The sequence below is a fragment of the Saccoglossus kowalevskii genome, chromosome 21 (assembly GCF_978046115.1).
Source record: "Saccoglossus kowalevskii chromosome 21, keSacKowa6.1, whole genome shotgun sequence".
Classification (NCBI taxonomy): Eukaryota; Metazoa; Hemichordata; class Enteropneusta; family Harrimaniidae; genus Saccoglossus; species Saccoglossus kowalevskii.
This window is the reverse complement of record NC_140661.1, coordinates 13,966,309-13,989,254: the sequence shown is the minus strand read 5'-3', so window position 1 is coordinate 13,989,254 and position 22,946 is coordinate 13,966,309. Positions and strand designations below refer to the sequence as shown.

General features: G+C 32.7%; 1 protein-coding gene across 1 annotated transcript in view; it reads left to right on the top strand.

Annotated features, from left to right (window-relative positions):
* The window catches only part of LOC102804755 (nuclear receptor ROR-alpha A-like), a 53,324-nt gene that overhangs the window by 8,535 nt on the left and 21,843 nt on the right, over positions 1 to 22,946 (top strand). The window contains exon 2 of the mRNA XM_006811991.3: positions 14,767 to 14,852. Within this exon, the coding sequence (XP_006812054.2) occupies positions 14,767 to 14,852 (86 nt within the window). The remainder of the gene's footprint in view (positions 1 to 14,766; positions 14,853 to 22,946) is intronic.

The window sequence follows — 22,946 nt, the reverse complement described above, 5'->3', positions numbered from 1 at the left end:
CATTGTTAACAGTGGGGAAAATAGTCATCATTCAAAAGTTCACTAAGTTCACTGCCTAGAACACAAGTCATCCTGTGAATAAATTTTCACGGGAAATTTCTCAGAAAAAAACTCTATGCCAATCAATATTATTATGAAGTAATCTCCCGTGCTCATCATGCAACCCTGCATGTTGACGTTTATGACGACACAAAATTACTATTTATTTTCATACAAATTTCTGAATTAAAGTGAAAAAGTAACTAAAGTAACTTTCGGTCTTGTAACTTGATGTCAATGCTAAGAATGCCCAGTAAGAATGTTGCACAAATTATAGTATTTTTCGGTTGATTCGCTAACATTGTCTCACCTTCCATTAGCTGTGGAATCATAGCCCTATGTCGCCGACCGCATTATTTACGTGACAGACACTGGCCGGCCCATGTTCGACATACATGTATAACAACAAAAATAAAAACAACAATAAATTGGTAGGGCAAAATTAGATTGTATGTCGCACCAAAGAGCTACGGAACCGCAGCTAACTTTCCATTATTTCTGAAATCGTACTGCAGTACGATCAACATTCCGTTTCTTGGTGCTGTCAGGGTTAGGACACCCATGGGTTTCTGGTTCTGAACACGATTTAGCAGTTTCTCCATCTCGTCTTGAAAAATACTCGTCGAGCAGTTGTCTGCTCCTTTTTGACGTAGTCTCCATTTTCAATAAATAAACAAATCACGTGTTTGATAAGGGCGACATGAAACCGTCCCATACTGAGAGTAATGTCGCGGGGTATCTTGAAACACATGTCGACTAAACTATGCATGTGCGATGACACCAAAATAACTATTTGCATATTCACATTCTTATTAACATATATTTTACATTATTTGATATTCACAGTCGCTAAGTTATCTGAGAATTGTGAACCTTTCAATTCAAAATAGTCACCAGAGTAGGGCTTATCACTATGGGAAATCACAAAGCATTGTTTCCATGGAAACAAGCTTACATAACCATTTCTTTTGCTTGATATCATATTTTGTTCTGTAAATTTATATTTTCTGCGTTTTTGTGAAGACTATAAGTAGCTTATACCATGCACTTAATACATATCTTGTAGACTGGCTGCTTGAGTTTGAAAATACGCCTTAAATATTACAAGAAGGTGTTTACATAGCAGCTTACGTATTTTTCCTGACAGGAAGTGAATCGATGTAGCACTTGTCAGATACAAGTGTGAACTAATCAGTGTTCTGTTTATACATAAATAAGTATGTATCATTCCTACGCTCTGGAAATTCACACTTGAATAGAATTGATTTGAAACACGTTTTATTAATGATTAAACCATGCTTTTGTGCTCATCGTTTATAGCGTTAGGATTTTCATTACAGTCATGAGCGAACCGAATTTTAAATTGTTGGTGTTTATAATCGTGGCATGTCTGATTTCATCCTATATGGATATATTATTTTTTTAATAAAGAAAAATCTTCTTTCTATAATATAATTTCTATTTTTACCATATAAATAAGTATATTACATGATGTACTTTTATTAAGATGCTTTGTAAAATATATGATCAAATCATACTACTGCGATATTGAAGTGGTTGTTTACGAAAATGTTAAATATATTTTGCGATTCTGTATTCACCAAAACATTTACAAGGAGACAGAAGCTTATTTTTGGAGAGATTATTAAATGTAATTCAAGTCACTTAGGATGAGGATGTCATCCTAAAATTTTCCCAAGGCACTATGCTGAAATGTTCGTTGCCACGGCAACTCGTCTCTAGGGACTAATAAAATGTTTCATAATATAAAGATTTTTTTTTATTGAGAATCATTACTGATAACGCTCACTCACTTAGTCGCTCGAGATGGTTGCCATGCTATAGGTTCTAATTAGATATTGCTCCCTCTAGGGGCCAGATTGTGAAATTATTATGGATAGTTTTGTTCTTGTTAATGATGCAACATAATGGAGTGTAAACTAGAAATTGTTTGCATCTGTAGAGAAATCACAGTGATTTAATTTCGCTAAATTCACTGAAACTAGAAATGTAAACAATTTTGCAATTATACTGAGTCTGCAAAATTTCGCAGTATTTACCAAGAGAGAAAACTTTGATGTTTTATGCATAAATTACGTTTAAATGAACAATGTGTTCGATTTGTTGCATTGTATATGCAACGTATTGGACATGTATCAAGCATGACAAAGTGTGATATGATGGGTTATATATGTGACGTCTGAGACCTACGTCGAACACGACAAAGTTCAATATGATATTACTAGCATTGTATCTAGGCATTGGTGGAGAGCTGTGGAATGAAATAAATGTACATCCCACATGTACTTGACTGAAACACAAATGATTTTCATCAGTATACACGAGCATTCAATCTCTTTCTCCACACAATAATTTCAGCAGTGGTTGCTCAACCATACCATATTTCTCATCACGCAAGATGGATTCTCAATCTTATCTACTTTCTCAGTCTTATCTACTGCCAATTTGATCCAGTTGCTCTGGCAATTTTTCAGCACAAGCAGGATTGTCTATTTGTAAATATCAGGATTTAAACCAATTTATTAACTGAGCCAGTGTGTATGAACGCAGAATATTCATTTGAATAGAAAAAAAACAGTCAAGTTACTGTAAAATAATATATTTTAGCTGGAATTAATTTTCGCTGAAAAGGTGTTTTCGGTGTTTTGTATAGAATTCATTTTCACTGATTTTGAATGTAAAATATAGGAAAAAAGGTATATTCACTGGATTTTACATGTATGTTCACTAAATCATTCCTTCAGCGAAAATAGCGAAAATAAAGTATTTCATAGTAGTTCCTTTAGGACAGAAAGATATACTACCAAACAAAATCATTAAAAATTATAAAAAATATCACTGTTTAATGTTTACCTTAATGACATCTGTTGCTGCAAATGGTGTGTTTACATATTTAAATTTGCGTCATTTGCACGCTTGATCAAACACTGATGTCTGTGGGTGTTATCAGTATAAACAGGTTTTCTATAATCACTATAAAAAATGTTTGGGTACTGTAATTTTTATACTATATGAGAGACAATTTTATGAAAATTTTTCGAGTCCGGGAAGATTAGACATTTTATAACAGTGAACATCTCATTGGAATATTAAAGTAAACATCAAGCCAAACAACATAATGACCCGTGAAAAAAAAGCTCTACAAATGTAGGAGAATGCAATTTACAGTTTTTTTATATCACTATTCTCTAGATATTCAACTTTTCATCAGTATTAAGTAGTCGGCCATCTTGATTCTCAAGCAAAGGATTATGGGTAAAGTATGACATCATAGAATGTGTTGTCAGAAATTGAGAAAATGATTTCATCTATAACGTTAAAAATACTGATGTGAATTAGTTCGAATTTGCGTTGTGCATATTACTCATGTATATAATTATAGTATTATGATGTTAGCCTTGACTTTCCCTTCAAATATTATCTCCATTTTATAGTATCCTAAAAATTTATAGCTGTAAAATTACAGTTTCCACCAAATTTCACAAAATTTGTTGTGTCTAAAGAATGCCAGAACTTTCACCTCTCAGAATTTCACAAATTAACCCCCCCCCCTCCCAATCCAAAATTACTCTCTGGCATAACAGTATGTCAACTTTGACAAGTATATCTCCTCCTACAAGATTTTGTAGCAATTCTTTCATAGTGAAATACAAATAATATTAAAATATTTGTAAAAAAAAAAAAAAAAATCCTATTGTGCGTATTTATGATGCAAGTGAAGGAATACGAGTTTATGCGAACTATCATATTTAGTAATTTATATTTATGTCTACCATCAAAATATATACCTAGTATTATTAGTTTTTAAATAACAATAACAAAACGATGTCAAGGATTCGGGGGGCATGTATCTCGTGTAACCTATTGTGATATCAATAAATAGAATTCTTATTTCCGGCATACACGTACCTACCTCCACAACCCTTTATTTTGCATCGAATTTTTTTTTTTTGGCTTACACTGTCCAGCTTTTGGGACAAACCATTAGGAGGGGTGGTGCCTATAGTTGGAAGGGGCAGAGTATTGTCAAACATTTTGTAATGCTGCCTGAGATATTTTAGTGAATAGTTGGATTGGTAGATTATTGTTATTAGTAGACTTATAAATTGGCTACATTCTGAATTTGTTAAAATTAAAGTAAGCCAAATTAGCTATTAAACATTTTTGTCAAAGACTTGTTTTACTATATCGTATTTGCTCTATTAGAAGTGCATCTCCAGCTGAAGTGCATATAGGTAATCCTAAAATGACATTTTTTTTACACTGAATCATTAAAATGTCAGTGAATGGATGAGTTTTGAATTAAAAATTTCTGCCAGTCATCCATATTCAAATGTCAGTGAATAAAAATGTCCGCCAGTCAACCATATTCAAATGTCAGTGAAAAGAATTGAATTCCTGGGCCTGATCTGTACTTGTCAAATTACTGAACATGGGAGGTCAATTTTACAATCACTCATCCGTTGATTGAACATACATGTCCCCCAGAAATATTTTACGAATGTACATATAGATACCAAAGTATATAAATGAAATTTTGAAACACTATTTCTGTATTTTATGGAAAGTTTGTGAGCTTTTTAGGGTAACTTTGGATTTTTAAAATACTGAATCAACATGTGTGATACAAAGCTGAAACTTATAAAATAACTGGCATGTTGATTTGACACACCCCCCCCCCCTTAACGAACATGGTAGCTTAGCAACCAGGGAACTTCGAACTTCGGGAACCTCCAACTGTTGATATGCATCTGTATAACCTATGGAGTTGAAAATGCAAATTCTATATTAGTCTGAATACAGTATGCTGAAAACAGATTGATGTAAATTAAAGTGAAGATATTAGGCTAATATGAAAAAAAAAATTGACAGTAATGATTTTGTAGAATGAAGCAGTAATTGGGAAAAAAAAATGTGAATGCAAAATTTATAGAAATTAACTATTCGAATGATAAGCACTAAAGGCAGTTTGGATAGTGGTTACATCAACATCCAAGCCAGCCACCCCCATACAAGGTAAAGTGTTCCAACTGAGCACATCCTGATCCAAGCTGCACATCCCTAATATAAAATAAAGTGTTCTATAAAAGTGCAGACATCATGATCCAAGCTGCTCACCCCTACTTCAAGTGAGTACATCTTCATCTAAGCGACACACCCCTATATACAGAATAAAGCATTCCTAGTATTGCACAATAAAAGATCAAGCTAATTCACCAGTAACCTGTATTTCTGTCATCACATTCACAGTGTCCTTGACATTTGACCTTTCTGCTTGTAGATATATATCAATGGTATGATTGTAATTCTATGGAGCGCTGGTCACTCAAAATCTGGGTAGTCATATTGTCGCTCTCCCTTTCATTCTTAAAATAGTTCTCACCATTATTAGTCTTGAATATAATGAATCCCCCACCCACCTCCCCTTAACAAATTAAAATGATGTAATGAGATGGTTTAATTTTTAATTGAAATGCACAATGACGAGAACCAAAACATTTTTTTTTTGGCCTCATGTTATTCACAAACCTGAAGTACACACAGCAACCTAATTCTGCTGCATCCAGTGAATGTACTTTTCAGTTTTTGTTTATTCCACGACGTTAATACTAGTATTTGAATTAATCATTCATCCGCTTGTAGCCTGGCATCAAATCAGCATAATGCTTTGAAATATGCGTTTAGTTTGTAGTGTTACCGTGCTAGAACATAGAAACAGAATAGGGCAATTCCTCTTGTGAAACAGACAGACATATTGTTTATTAAATTTTCTTTTATAGAGAAACACAAATAATATTACGGTAAAATATTTGTAGAAAAAAAAATATTATTGTGCGCATTTATGATGCAAATGAAAGAATAAAAGTCTATGCGGACTATCATATTTAGTAATTTATATTTAAGTCTACCATCAAAATATATACCTAGTATTATTAGTTTTTCAAATAACAATAACTAAACGCTGTCATGGTTTAAGGAACAGTTTGACTCCAGTGCAATGCCTTAAACAGAGTAACCCCATGTGACCATGGAGTGAGTATAGCAGAATATAAATGTGTAGCATTAAGGCCTAGTCAGGTGGACAGTTTGAACTGAAAATTGTTCAAAAAATTATACAACTGTGGTTTATAATGCTATGTATTTACCCCAGGCATAATTGTGTCAGTTAATTGTATCAATCAAGCGTTTTCACATTTTTTAATCTCCGTTCAGACGCAGTTCGAAAACTGGGACTTTTGTTTTGACTTCCGTGTGTCCGTGCGTGCGTGCGTCTGTACCTGTATCTTAGAAATGCCTGGACCAATAACAATCAAACTTCACACGTACATCATACATGACATTATACATACATGTATGCACGTCAATTTGTTTCATGACCTGATTCAAGATGGCCAAATGGCAGCCATTTTTTGTACTGAAAAATCATTAAAATTAAACATTTCTCGGCTGTTTACAGATGGATTTTGTTCAAACTTGGCATATACATTGGACATTATAGGACCTTGATGCACATAATTTTGTTTTTCAGATAAGGTTCAAAATGGCCGACTGGAGGCCATTTTGTTTTAATGAATGGGCCTCTAGAGCCATATCTCTGACATGCTTTGACTGATTATGTTTTTAAAAATTTATATATTCATTATACATCATGTTATAGATATATACATGTATTCAAAATGGCTGTTTTTGTTTTAATTAATGCTGTTCCAGAGCAATATCTCCCAATATGGACAAGTACTTGTTTGATGATCAGATACAAATGTCAATCATTTTAACGTTAAACAATCATCATAATCATATTCCTGACATGGTTATATTCTAGCTATATTAATATAAACAAAACTTTATATCTTAAATTCGATAACTAACGGGGACTGTGTCATGCATGGCTTGTTGAATTTTGTGTCAGTGAAATAGTCATGTGTATAAATAAAAACAAAATAACAAGATGCTTTTGTTTTTATATATTTGATTATTTTTTGCAGCAAAATTGAATTGCTGGTAGTTTGCCGTTTTGTGTGTAATTTTAATAACAATGACGGCAATTCAGTATGAAATTTGTTATGCTTTGAATGGAATTCTTTGTTTTCGCTGAGATCAGTACATGCCAGCAGATGTAACAGCATTGCTGGCTTTATCCACAGTGAAAAATATTGTCTGTATTTATAAGATATAATTAAGGAATTACACTAATTAATATTCTAATTAGCAGAGATCCAAATTTGATTTTCTGATGTGATTGTCAAACTACCGAAAATATATTTGCATTAGTATAACTAAATAAATTAGTTGCCTAGGCAGCAATTGCACTTTTCTCGGTTCATCCAGAAATGTTAGTCACTGGCTTTTTTGCTTGCACAATATAACTAGTTTATTGCAAAATAACTATTTAATGGAATTTGTTGAATTTACCCGAAGGGAAATCAAACAAAAATGAAACCTTGTAATTAGCATTTTAATAGAAAAACTAAATTTAACGATGAGTTGTTGCTAAGGTGATGGTATCTGCTACAATGATTAATTTGAATGTTTGGTGTTATGTAAATACCAGTAGATTAAAAAAAATAAATGATTTATGCAATGTTGTGAATGATTTTAATTAACAGAATGAACTTGAAAATGGATATTGGTAATTAGTGGTTATATATGCTGTAATTTAATTAATTTAATTCAAATTAAATGTGAAAATATTATCAAAAAGAATTTTTTTTTGAAATTTGTCGCTAAATTCTCAGCACTTGACCCGTTGTGATATGATAATTTACATTAATTTGCAAAGCTAAATTTTATTTTGGTAACCTTGATAAAAATAATCCTGGATCATATTTACTTTTATTTCAAAAATGCAATAGGAAATTATGTCTATTTAGTTAAAAATTAACAAAGAATTATAGAAAATATAGCAAACATGTAAAATGTGCCAATATTTTGGCGAGAAGAAAGCTAATATAAGGACCCCTGTTCATGGCTGCAACATATCAATTTTTTGTTCTGTCTCACATAAGAGATCATCTCTCATAATAAATTAGATTTGTTTACATTATTTTTATGGTGTACTTTTCGAATCATTAGTAATTTAATAATTACCGACAAAAATTAAAAAAAAAACGTAAAAAAACAAGATATGAAATAGCAATAGCAGCATAAAATCAATACCAGCTGGGCATTGAATAAAAGTTATACAGCGGTTTGAGTGTCAACCCTCGGAATTCAATACTCAGTATTTTGCAAATATAAAAAAATATGCTTTTGTGAATTTTGTTTTCATATTCTGTCTGTACCAGCTGTCAGGATCCTATTAAAAAAGATGATATAAGTCACTTATAATATTATTATTATTTTTCGTGTGGGGAACAATTGAGTATATATCACTGATCGGTATATATGGCTGTTATCAGGAAATCGTATGATCAAGCGTTATTTGAGAAATAAATTGTACGAGTTGTAAATTTAAGTTTTATAACCTGGAGAGTTTGTTTGGATTTTTTTTTTATGACTACATATTAGGTACTAGCTGTTCACTGTGTTGATATAAACCAGGGATACTATAAGTGTAGGTAAGAGTCAGGTCCCCCTAGCTGACTCACTCATCATCAGTCCATTTCGCTCAGACCACCAAACATGCGGTATTAGGTTTAGAGGAATGGCATCTTATCTGATGGGAACGATAACAACTGTTGTTTCTGTGTGGAAGCAGTTTTTGTACTCAGTGTGCACATGTTAAGGTAGAACGCTACACCAAAGTGAAACTGTTGTCATTTTCTTTATTTTTACATACTGTAAAATACATTATTTTCACTTGGTATTAATTTTCGTTGAAGGAATGATTCAGTGAAAATAAAATCTAGCGAATATACCTTTTTCCCTATATTTTATATTAAACTTGTCAATAATCAGTGAAAATAAATATCATACAAAACACCCAAAATATCTTTTCAGCGAAAAATGAATTCCCAATAAAATAAAATATTTTACAGTATTTGTTATATCATGCCACAAAAATGAAAAAATTGAAATAAAAATAAGATCACTGTACTCAATTCAGAAAGTCGATCAATAAAATAACGTGAAAATAGCATTTTTTTTTAGTCTTTTATTTTAGGGTAGTTTACCATATTCCATATATCCTAATATCTAAAAATTTTGCTCGGCCAGATATGGTGACTAAAAGGATATATATTGTCTTATGAGGTACTTTTTGATGTCTAAAAGTTATAAAAAATTTACAGAATTCTTTATTGTTGTCAATGGAGACCGCTGCAAATAAATATCATTTTATCCATATTGTTTTACGATTTTTTCCCCCAAAAACAAATTGACAGTGATCCAAAAAAATAATAAAATGAAAATTGTAGACAGATTTTGACACAAAATATTGCTACTGCTACATGTGCACACGAGTAAAAAACTTGCAAGAAGCATTCAACTTCAAGACCCCAGTGTAAACATGGCAAGGGGTTGTAGATTTCCTAAGGATGATTTGTTCTGTTCAGTCATGTTCCTCGATCAATGAAGAAGAAGTTTATTCTAAATTAGTTACTTGTCACTTTTGCATGTTCATCTGGGTAATAACTGAACAAACAAACAATTAAATAAAAAAAATGAAGATTTGATTGAGTGACATTTTGTATCTTACTTTCCCTGAGGTCACCAAGACCTATCTACGGTAAACGCTTAGTTACATTCAGTGGACGGCTTAGCTTCATTAAGCCATGCAATGTATTCAAATGTCACATACCCCAGCACGTTAGTTTTATTGAAACTCAAAATTTGTAAAAATGCATTCCCATCATTGGCCAGATAAACGCTTCACAGATGATTGACACATATTTTTTTCACTCAACCAATTAAATTCACAATAGCAGACCGCAATTGCATCGTTTATTGGCCAACGTGCCATGAGGTTTCTGAATCGGCATATAGATCCTTGCTGTTTAACACATGGAGTTTAACAAGCATCTTCCCATAATTCGCTGTAATATAATGTCAACTGTGATTTGGATCATTCAACTTACTGAAATTGAATTGTCCGTTCACCCGTCAAACTTATTATTTTAAATTGTCAATTACCATGAGAATGTTTCTATGACAGGAATATATCTCAAAAAGTTAATGACAATTCACCATGAATACTATAAAATGTAAAATTTTCACTGGGTTTAAATTTCGCTGATTTCCCATTTCAGGCATATTCAGTGGGTTTTAAATTCACAGTTTTATCATGTAGATAATGTGTTCTATGCTAAATTTTACATATTCACTGGGTTTTAATTTAGCGCATTTTCCAGTCAGCGAAATAAGCAAAATTAAAACCCAGTGAATAATTAACCCTTTTTTACTCCCTTGTGCGAAGCACACAATGGGAGTCTTTGCAGTTAGTTTGTCTGTGTGTGTGTGTGTGTGTGTGTGTGTGTGTGTGTGTATGTGTGTCCGTCTGTTCCACTGATATCTCAAGAACCATACATCGGTTTTGATGAAACTTGGTGCATAGATGCTCTGGGCCAATGCGCAGATTTGATTAGGTTTTGGTAAAAATCCATGCATATTAATTACCTAATTTGCATGATAATTAGCTAATTTTTAGCTGTTCCATGACTGTTCCACTGATATCTAAACAACCACTCATTGGATTTTGATGAAACTTGGTACATAGATGCTCTGAACTTATACGCAGATTTGATTACTTTTTGGTAAAAATCTGTGCATATTAATTACCTAATTTGCATAACAATTAGTAAATTTTCTTTTTTTTTTCACTGATACCTCAAGTACTAATCATCAGATTTCAATGAAATTTCGTACATAGATATCATAGGACACTGCACAGACCTGATAGTTTTTAGGGTAATATCAGTACATATTAATTACCTAATTCGCATAATTAACCAATTCTAAGCTATCACACTGATATCTAAAGTATTAATTATTCCATTTTAATTACACTTAGTACAAAGATGCTCTAGGACAATGTACAAACCTGATTAGTTTGGGATTAAAATCTGTTCATATTAATTCCTAATTAGCATAATTTTTTGGTTCTAATCACATTTCAATAAAACTTGGTACATAGATGGTCTGTTACTTTGCACAGACCTCGTTAGTTTTACACTCAAATCTGTTCATACTAATTTTCTGATTTGCATAATTGGTTTTCAGTTTTCAATATCTCAAGTACAAGTTTTTTTGAATTATTTTTAATGTGTCTCCAATACTCTCAGCACATGGGAGTTCTTTCTAAGCTTTCTTTGATTACAGTATGTAGCCTGGTTGTGTCACAATACACTTATAGATTCAAGTTTTATACCCTGCTTGTTGCAGTCATGTTTGGAAGGAAACAGACTTATGGTCAGAAAAATAATAAAATAGTCTTGCATTAATTTGTTTCCAAAATTGTTGCTTTTAATTCCAAAATTGTAATCAAGTGGTTCTTTAATTATGATTTTACCTGAAAATTGAATGTTTCTTATGTTTTTTTAAAAAAATTCTAACAAACAACTTCAATATTTTGAATGCACAATTCAGTTTTTGTCACCATTTACAAATTAAAATATTTATCATTTGTATGAATTATTTCTGAAATCAAGGCCTCTAGCCAATAGGAAATTGAGTACATTTGTTAAAAATTTATCAAACTAATTGTTGAAAAATACATAAAAGTCTGCAAAAAGTTGCACACAAAAAAATTGGTGGGAAAAATCAGGTTAAATATGATGCAAATGATTTCAGAAACATTCTTATTATTGTTTTTTTGGTATTTTCTATCGTTTGTTGAAATTTATTCAGGACATGTTTTGTGAATTTTTGAAGAAAGGATGATAGCTCGACCTCGATCACAGTTTCTGTAATTTATCACATGACCAGTCAGTTGTAGAATCTCTCCAAATAAATTTACTTGGCAGACTAATCCTTGATTAGTGTGTTTTTAAAGAGGAAACTTTTGACCTAATTTTGTAAATAATTGATACTGTTTTCAAGGCATAACACAATAGGGAAAAACTATCATCCCAGTTGCCATGGAAATAAATTAAGATTTTGAGAATTAAATAACTTAACCATCAAACATACCTTTTCTTTCAAAAATATTTGGTTTTATGCATTATTAAAATCTAGTATTACCAATACCAGGCTAGTATGCATAATAAAGCTCAAAAAGATAAGTCAATCAAGGTAATTGCCAATAATATTTAACGATAATTTACGATACTGTACTTCTGATTGTGACATCTGTCAAGCAATAATTGGTGATGTATACCTTAGAAAGAGAGTGAATTTCTAAATAAAGAGCATGGAGTCAAAGTTTGAATACCTTATAAGGCAGTTGAATTCCCAAATAAGGCATGTTTGTGCATTCCCAGGTTGAATATCAGCACCCATACCTTATTAGGCTGTGGAATTACCAAATAAGGCATGTTTGTGCATTCCCAGGTTGAATATCAGCACCCATACCTTATTAGGCTGTGGAATTACCAAATAAGGCATGTTTGTACATTCCCAGGTTGAATATCAGCACCCATACCTTATTAGGCTGTGGAATTACCAAATAAGGCATGTTTGTGCATTCCCAGGTTGAATAATAGCACCCATACCTTATTAGGCTGAGGAATTACCAAATAAGGCATGTTTGTGCATTCCCAGGTTGAATATCAGCACCCATACCTTATTAGGCTGTGGAATTACCAAATAAGGCATGTTTGTACATTCCCAGGTTGAATATCAGCACCCATACCTTATTAGGCTGTGGAATTACCAAATAAGGCATATTTGTGCATTCCCAGGTTGAATATCAGCACCCATACCTTATTAGGCTGAGGAATTACCAAATAAGGCATGTTTGTGCATTCCCAGGTTGAATATCAGCACCCATACCTTATTAGGCTGTGGAATTACCAAATAAGGAGTTGTACAGCATATAAAGTGTCATTTTGAATATCAACAAAGTTAGCAGCCAGATGTTCTCTAATGTTACAACAACTGACACAAATTTAGAGTTACTTGACCTAATACAAACATTGAATTTACGATTTATACGAATGTCTTTACATTTTACAATCACTGTCAAGTGTATACATTAAGTCAAGCGGGAGCGGCGAGGACATAGTAGAGTATCCATGACAATCACTGATCTGTTTAAAGATTAGATTAGTTAAGGTACACATAGTTGTGCAAAACAAAAATTACAACATGGGAACAAAAATCCTTCAATATAAAAAAATTATACAATGAAACACCTTCAGTTAGTTTTACAACAGCAATGATCACAATAGAGTAACGAAAAAAGGATTTATGCCATGGAGATTAAAATTGCAAAATAAATAGAACAAAAGATATAATTTTATTGTCACTAGATACCTGATTCTTTTTCTTCATAAATTGTTGTGAAAGTGTGCACAACCTTTGAGCCATTTTCACACAAAATTTCATAATTTTTTTTTCATGTTTCATGTCTTGTTGAATAAACATCAAGGAATATTTATTTCTAAAAATGTATTTTTGTGGGTATATTTAATATTGCTATGAACAAATATTACTGCAATGATGTCTGTTTGAAAATGAAAACTTATTTTTAATTAAAATAGTTTACAGTAAAATACTACTCAAATATTTAAGGTTGAGTGAGATCCCTGAATACTAACAGTTATGAAAACCTATAAGTCTAACAAGCCTGAGCATAGCTGGCTTCATTCAATTGGTCTGCATGGAAATTGGGATTTGACCGGATCGTTGGGGCAGCAACGAATGTTTCAGAATTATTCCTATGAACCATTAAACTCTAGTTTGTGTAATAATCACCATAGTCGTCCACATTATGGATAAATTTTGGCTTCACTCACATCCAGCATCAAATCTTTAACAATTTAAAATGGCGGATAATTCTGTAAAAGATATGTACGTAAGTTTGCAATCTTCAGTGAACTATGCTACCACTGACAATCACTGAATAGACTGTTGAATGTTGGTGAATTGATTGATTTATTTGACCAATGAAAATCAATGTTTTCATGTTATCTTTGAAAAGCTTGTAGGTAATGCACATGAACGCATGTTTGTGGTCATTATTTTGGTGAAACTTAAAGTGGATATATATTTAGAGTGACGACATGTGCTTGATATAATAATATTTTTTCACCACATCCAATTAGTGCTTGTGATTTGTTCATGATCCATTTCAAAAATGCTGATTGGCAGACATCTTGTTGAACTTTATTCCTTTCACAAACAGACCAACTAGCTCTCATCACGCTACGGCCGTTGCTAACTATTTGCATTCATTAGTCAGCATTGGCTGTTGCATAATAAGAGCAAATTACCATATTCAACCAACTTTAATAGGGCCCAGTGACCTGAACTCAAATACTAGTAATTATCTTTCCAAATATCATAGATGAAGCAAAAAGTTTGTTTTGTTGTCGTTTTAGTTGCTGTGAGGCTAAAAATAAACGTTCCCCTAAAAAATTATCTGAATATCAATATTCCCAGCATTCCATGTGAGATAGATTCTGGGTATCCTGAGTTGTATCAAATGCAGTAACGAAAATTTAAAATGGCTGCCAAAATATTTTTACCTCAATGTTTTAATACATACCTCAGTTATCTCCTACAAAATGAAGCAAGATGATTATTTGCAAGTGCAGTATTATTATTGTTTTTAAATCAATTACTGTCATTAAATTAATTATAATTATAATTTTTTTTTTTCACCAACAGCTCAAATCGAAATTATCCCTTGTAAAGTGTGTGGAGATAAATCATCGGGAGTACACTATGGGGTCATATCATGCGAAGGATGCAAGGTAAGCTAGGCAGTCCATTATACTATTGGGGGGACATCATGCAAAGAATGCTAGGTAAGCTAGGCAGTCCAGTATACTATTGGGGATCATGTCAAGAATGCTGGGTAAGCTAGGCAGTCCATTATACTGTTGGGGGATCATGTAAAGAATGCTAGGTAAGCTAGGCAGTCCAGTATACTATTGGGGGATCATGTAAAAAATGCTAGGTAAGCTAGGCAGTCAAGTATACTATTGGGGGATCATGTAAAAAATGCTAGGTAAGCTAGGCAGTCAAGTATACTATTTGGGGGCATCATGCAAAGAATGCTAGGTAAGCTAGGCAGTCCATTATACTATTGGGGGGACATCATGCAAAGAATGCTTGGTAAGCTAGGCAATCCAGCACTGTGTTCGTGTGTGTGTGGGGGGGGGGGTTCACATCGTGAAAAGAATGCTAGGTAAGCTCGGCCATCCAGAATGCTAAAGATCATATCAAGCAAAATTTTTGAGGTAAACTAGTATAATATATTCATATCTTGCAAAGAATGCTAGGTAAGCTAGGTAGTCCAGTATTCTATGGGGCATATGTAAAATATTCAAGGTAAGCTAGGCAGTCCAATATACTACAGGAATTACAATTTTGAACTAATAATAATAATGATTTATTTTATGAAAATTGACAAAAGTGGACTTTGTCATTCAAAGGGTTAAAATGTTGTAAAATGTTTGTTTTTACAAAATTTCCCTGACTCATGTGGAGTTCATGACAATTGTTTTTTCATGGAATTAAATCTTTCTCATTATATGGCTTCTGTCGGAGCCTTCAACTAACGCTGAGTGTAGTTCACAGTAACATGTTTAAAATAATTTTTCCCAACAATGTGACATTTGCCAACTCTGACAAATCTAATAAATTAGGAGATCTGAAACTTTTTGTAAACATGACAGATTTAGTCCGATTGGATATCTTTCCGTAATCTGACCTATTTCAAAACTTTGATGTAATTTATCTAGTGTACACGGTTCAAGGTGAAAAAATAAATAACTAATCATCAGAGACAAATTCATGACATGTTTGTTCATTTGAGAAACATCTCCAATAGATAAATCACCGAAAAAATACACTTTGTACCACTTTTTTGTGACACAAATATATCGTCAGATGAAACAGTATGTTGAAACATACACCAACAACAAACATTAGGACCACACTTACATAATTAAGGTAAATCTTAAAATGTAAAAGATATTTCGTTAATGTATGTTATGGTTTTTGCTAGATTTTAAATTAATGAGTCTTTTTTCTTCCAAATCCCACAGTTACTACAACATTAAATGTTTATTTTTTAGATTGTTACATATTTTAATATTACAATATTTCAAAAGTTTATTTCTAACAAATGCATAAAACTCTCATACTAGAGTATGACTCTTGCTTTTAATCGCCCCGACATCACTTTTTAGTCCCTGTTCAGTCTGAAAACGGGGACTTATGTTTTGACCTCCGTGTGTCTGTGCGTGCGTGCGTCTGTGCTTGCGTCTGGACCTGTATCTTAGAAATGCCTGCACCAATCACAATCAAACTTCACACATACATCATACATGATATTATACATATGCACATCAATTTGTTTCACGATCTGATTCAAGATGGCAGAATGGTGGCCATTTTTGTGCTAAAAATCATCAAAATCAAACGTTTTCCGGCTGTTTATAGATGGATTTTGTTCAAAATTGGTATATACGTTAGACATTATAGGACCTTGATGCACATCTTTTTGTTTTACAATCTGATTCAAGATGGCCGAATGGTGGCCATTTTTGTGCTAAAAAATCATAAAAATCAAGCATTTCTCAGCTGTTTACAGATGGATTTTGTTCAAACTTGGTGTATACATTAGACATTATGGGACCTTGATGCAAATAATTTTGTTTTTCAGATTATATTCAAAATGGCTGACTGGTGGCCATTTTGTTTTAATGAATGTGGTTCTCGTGCCATATGTCTGACTTGCTTTCACTGATTATGTTCAAATTTTAAATATTCATTATACATCATGTCATGGATATACAGGTATATTGGTTTGACGATCCTATTAAAAATGGCTGAATGGTGGCCATTTTTGTGCTAAAAAATCATCAAATATCAAGCATTTCTGGCATTTATAGATGGATTTCGTTCAAACTTGGTACATATATTAGACATTACAGGTTTCTGATGCACATCATTTTATTTGTCAGATCAGATTCAAAATGGCTGTCTGGCGGCCATTTTGTTTTAATGAATGGGCTTCTAGAGCCATATCTCCGACTTGTTTTGACCGATTATGTTCAAATTTTAAATATTCATTATACATCATGTCATAGATATACGAATATATTGGTTTTTCGATCTTTTTCAAAGTGGCCAAATGGTGGCTATTTTTGTGCTAAAAAAATCCTCAAATATCAAGCATTTTTTGCATTTATGGATGGATTTTGTTCAAACATATAACATACATCAGAAATTACATGTTCCTGATGCACGTCATTTTATTTTTCAGATTGGATTCAAAATAGCTGACTGGCAGCCATTTTGTTTTAATGATTGGGCTTCGAGAGCCATATCTCTTAAATGCTTTGACTGATTATATTCAAATTTTATATATTTGTTATACATCATGTTATATATATATATATGTATTCAAAATGGCTGATTTTGAATGCTGTTCCAGAGCAATATCTCTCAATATGGACAAGTACTTGTTTGACGATCAGATACAATTGTCAATCATTTTAATATTAAAAAATCATATTCCTGACATGGTTATATTCCAGCTATAATACTATAAACAAAACTATATATCTTAAATTTGATAACTAACGGAGACTGTGCCATGCATGGCTTGTTTTTTAAATGTTATGTTTTTGACTAAGCTTTTTTTCCTAGACAGAGTGGGGGTCAAGACTGAATATACTTGATTCTGGCGTTTCATACTAAATGCTTTTTATTAATAATTTCACTTTCAATTATTATTCATGAGAATATATCTACGTCATTACCTTGTTAAAGTTATTAGCATATTGTGTATGCAGTACACATGCTTCTTGCTCTTTATTCGTATTCCACAACGCATGCGTCATCACAGTGAGGTCAATTGAAATTTATGTTTTATGGCAGGCAACGTTCAGCACCGTCAGTAAGGTTTGTCAGTCAAACCTCATTGATGGTGTTGAACACTGTGTTCGTATTTGAAGCCCACACATAAGAAACACTACACGCCTAGCGTACTGCTCAGATTGCAAAGGATTTGTCACATAAAAATAATAACTTTATTACACTACCGAACCATCAGCGGGTTCAGTATGGTAAATAAAAAGTACACACACTCCCAGCATGTCATATGCTGTAATATACAATTACAATTCTTATAACTCTGGGTGTTTAGTGTAGTTGTGTATAAGCCAGGAGAACACTGCTTGGATTCTCAGCTAGTATGCTTAGGGATATTTGCTCTATTGGAAGCACATATGAACCAACAATTTACATTGCGACAGGATTTTGAGTTCCGTATAGAGAAAATATGGTAATAGATCTGTCCTTGACCAGGAAATATAGATCAGTTTATTCATACTTTGAGAATATGTTTATAATAATGCACTGCTGATATAAGCTGATGCTTATACTGTAGAATACTTTATTTTTGCTTGGAATTTATTTTCGCTATTTTCGCTGAAGGGATGATTCCGTGAAAATAAAATCCAGTGAATATACTTTTTTCCCTATATTTCACATTAAACTCATGAAAAATCAGTGAAAATAAATTCCAAGCAAAACGCCCAAAAAGCCTTTTCAGTGAAAATTAATTCCAGCGAAAATAAAGTATTCCACAGTATATGTGTAGTCCGGCAGTTAAAATGTCTGCCAAACTTTTTAGCTGCTATCCATTTTTTTTAAAAAGAAGAAGAAAAATGCAATTTTCATGAAAAATCAATAGTACAGTTTGTATGACAACTTTTTTCCTGAGTCTGAAGTAGGCTTAAAGTAAGTCCGACGTATTTAAAGTTTGAACCTGTTGATTATCGTAACCATATTTAATGTAATCCTGAAATTGGATTCACTGTGACTTCTCTACATTAACACTTTAATTAGGGATTTGAAGGCCAAATAATTGTAGATACAGACAAATGCTAGGCCCAGCAAAAAGTATTTATAATTTTTTTTTTATAATACATGTATATTTATAATTTTTTTTCTGGTCGTTGCACATGTCTGCACAGATTTTTTGTGTCTTCTTTTTATAATTTTAGAAAAAAATTTTAAAAAATTTAATTTTTATGAAAAATTCAATTTACAATTTCTTTTTTTGGAAAACGAATTGACAAGAATTTTTTTTCTAGGCCTTATTAGCAGCATACGGCACTAAGGGTTTCTATGTTTTTAATTTGCGGCCTTCTTAAAATACCCACACTTTTTACATAAATGGTTAGCGCATATAATATTATCATGGGTATTTGAAAAAATGGATGAATTTTGGTTTGAATCCATGCATGGATCTTTTTGTAGTCTGCATGCTTTCTTCAGCAACACATGGTAAAAACCTTAGAAACTTTTATTCAAATTTTTTGGAAAGCAAATCTTTGATAATTTGATCAAAAATTGAAGCAGGAATAAAAAGAAAAGTTCTGGGGGAAAAATTGCATAAAATTTCATTCAAAATATCCTTTTTGCGAAAGCGATGGCCACACAATGCCTAGTTTATACCTTACTTATATCTACTATAAAACTACTATGCCATATATTCTGAGTGGGATAATTACCATTATAAGTCCCCCTTTATAGAAAGTTCGAAAACAGGACTTATGAACTGAACCTATGGATCTTTACCCTTCTGACCATATGAAATTGCATCAGAAAAATAACAATAAATAACATAATTCAAAAAAAGCCATTCAGATATTATTATTTGCCATATTTATAAGACATGACATAGTATAACGTAATAAATAACAATGGGATAAATCAATTACCAAATTTTTGTTTTCGTTATTATCCTCGGGGGCGGACATCCGGGCATTTTCTACCGCCTGGCAACCCTCACGGTGAAAACAAAGTGACCAAAAACTCGCATAAAACGGTACTTTGGGATGATTGTTGAGAGTCCCCTGAACAGTGTAACAAGATTAGCCCTACGTGTGTAACATATATGAATTTGGTTGTTCAGAATTACTTCAAAGTTGAGTTTGTGTTGTTTTCTCGAGTTTTCACCAGCTCCATCGGCGTTCCACAGCAGCGCGCACAAAGCCCGTAGAAATACGTGGTACAGTGGTGCGCGTCTTAGCAACGTAGAACGTCCGTGACGTAGCTCCGCCCCCGAGGATACCAATTTTTTGCAACTTACAATGCTGCTGCAGCTTTAAAATAAAGTACTACTTTTGTCGCTCCATGCTGTGTCCAGCATGAAGCCCATGTGGTGAAACCTACATACAGTACATTGTTTGTTTACATGAAATCGAACACACGCTATGTGCAACAACTGAAGCTTTATTCATTTATTGTACATATATCATTTCCATAGCAGTGATAAATATATTATTTATTTTAAGAATCAGCTTTTTTTAGTAATTTTTTTTAGAAATCATTTTTGATCATAATTATTTGAGATTATTTTTAATTTATAGATTAAAATCTTGCTTTTTCAAGCTGTTTTTTTTATCCTATCGATACATACGGTTATTTATTATGAATGCTCTGCACAGCTGCAGTACACGAGTCCTTGACATGCTTTTCATTGAATAGTGCAGATAATGCAACTCAAATCGGCAATGTGCACATCTTTGGGTATTTTTGAGTATGTTTACTGAGTAAATAATTTTGTTTGACACTATATTTTTCTTAATAGGAATAAACAAACAGAATAGGAAAATTTGTTGATGAAGTAACAAGCACGCGATTGTCTGGCACTTCAAATTATCTGTTCTAGTGATAATGCACATAGGCGAGCATTTTTACCTTGCCCGTAACATCAAAGATGGAAGGGAAAGGTATATTAAGGGAAAAATTTCTGTCCGGCGTCGTCGTCGTTGTCGTCGTTAATAATTGTTATTATGTGCACAATAACTTTACTAATTCTATTCCAAACTTTATCAAACTTGGTCACCATATTCATCAGTATTAAAGTCTTCCCTGAGTATGAACAACAGATGTCCTGTTCTAGTGATAATGCACATAGGGGACCATTTTTATATAATTAATTAGAAGAATCTGCTGCTTTATGTGCTGCTGAAAATATGTTTTTATTTTGCATTGAATCATACTCTGCCATTTGTCGTCAGTGTTGTACTGTATTATTTAAACTTTGAGTTGAACACCAGAGTCAACTAATATCACTTCTCACAAAATGAAACCTACACAATTTTTTGACTCCCATGTGCGAAGCACAAAATGGGAGTCTTTGCAGTTAGTGTGTCTGTATGTGTGTATGTGTGTATGTGTGTATGTGTGTATGTGTGTATGTGTGTGTGTATGTGTGTCCGACTGTTCCACTGCTATCTCAAGAACCATACATCGGTTTTTGATGAAACTTGGTGCATAGATGCTCTGGGCCAATGCGCAGATTTGATTAGGTTTTGGTAAAAATCCATGCTCGTTAATTACCTAATTTGCATGATAATTAGCTAATTTTTAGCTGTTCTATGACTGTTCCACTGATATCTAAAGAACCACTCATTGGATTTTGATGAAACTTGGTACATAGATGCTCTGAACATATGCGCAGATTTGATTAATTTTTGGTAAAAATCCGTGCATATTAATTACCTAATTTGCATGATAATTAGCTATTTTTTAGTGGTTCCATGACTGTTCCACTGATATCTAAACAACCACTCATTGGATTTTGATGAAACTTGGTACATAGATGCTCTGAACTAATGCTAGGTTTTGATTAGTTTTTGGTAATAATCCGTGGATACTAATTACCTAATTTGCATAATGATTAGTCAATTTTCGGTTTTTCCACTGATATCTCAAGTACTAATCATCACATTTCAATGAAACTTGGTACATAGATGTCATACGACACTGCACAGACCTGATAGTTTTTATGGTAATATCAGTACATATTAATTACCTAATTTGCATAATTAATTAATTTTCAGCATTTGATATAAGTAGTTAGCATTACATTTCAATGAAACTTGGTACTTACATACTCAAGGACTATGCAGAGATAAATATTTGTGCATATTAATCACCTAATTTGCATAATTAGTTAATTTTCAGCTTTTCCACGGGTATCTCAAGTACTAATCATCGCATTTCAATGAAACTTGGTACATAGATCCTTTAGGACTATGCAGAGACCTGATTAGTTTTAGGGTAAATAATTGTGCATATTAATTACCTAATTTGCATAATTAATTTTCAGCTTTTCTACTGATATCTAAAGTACTAATCATCACATTTCAATGAATCTAGAATTATGCAGACCCAATTAGTTTCCGGTAAATATTTGTGCATATTAATCACCTAATTTGCATAATTAACCAACTTTCACACTGATATCTCAGGTACTATACATCACATATCAATGAATGTACATGGATGCTGTAGGACAATAGACAGACCTGAATAATTGTGGGTTAAAATCTGTACATATTAATTACCTAATTTGCATAATTAACCAATTTTAAGCTTTCACACTGATATCTAAAGTACCGTAAAAACTCCAAAATTTCGACCGGTTTTAAATAATTGGTGTTAGAAATGTGACGTGTTTTTAGAGTCAAAATTAAGGTGCATTTTCGGACGGTCGAATTTTTCAGAATAGAAATCAGCAAATGAAAAAATGGGGATGATAGACAGTGTGCTTCATTAGTTTTTAAAAAATGCAATGTCCGTCAATTGACGTAAACTTCCTCATGTTTCACGGTAAAAGCAAAGGTCGTGGCCGAGTTGTAACTCAAAATCTAAACAAAGTCATCAATCAGTGAGTATTATGACAAGCAAAACAAAACATCAAGACGCGGAGAAGAGGTCAGCACAAAACTAATAGGTCAAAAGACAAAGCTGTCTCGCACTACCTAGGAAAACTTGCGAATGTTCGAAGTACAGGTACCCATTGGACATAAGAT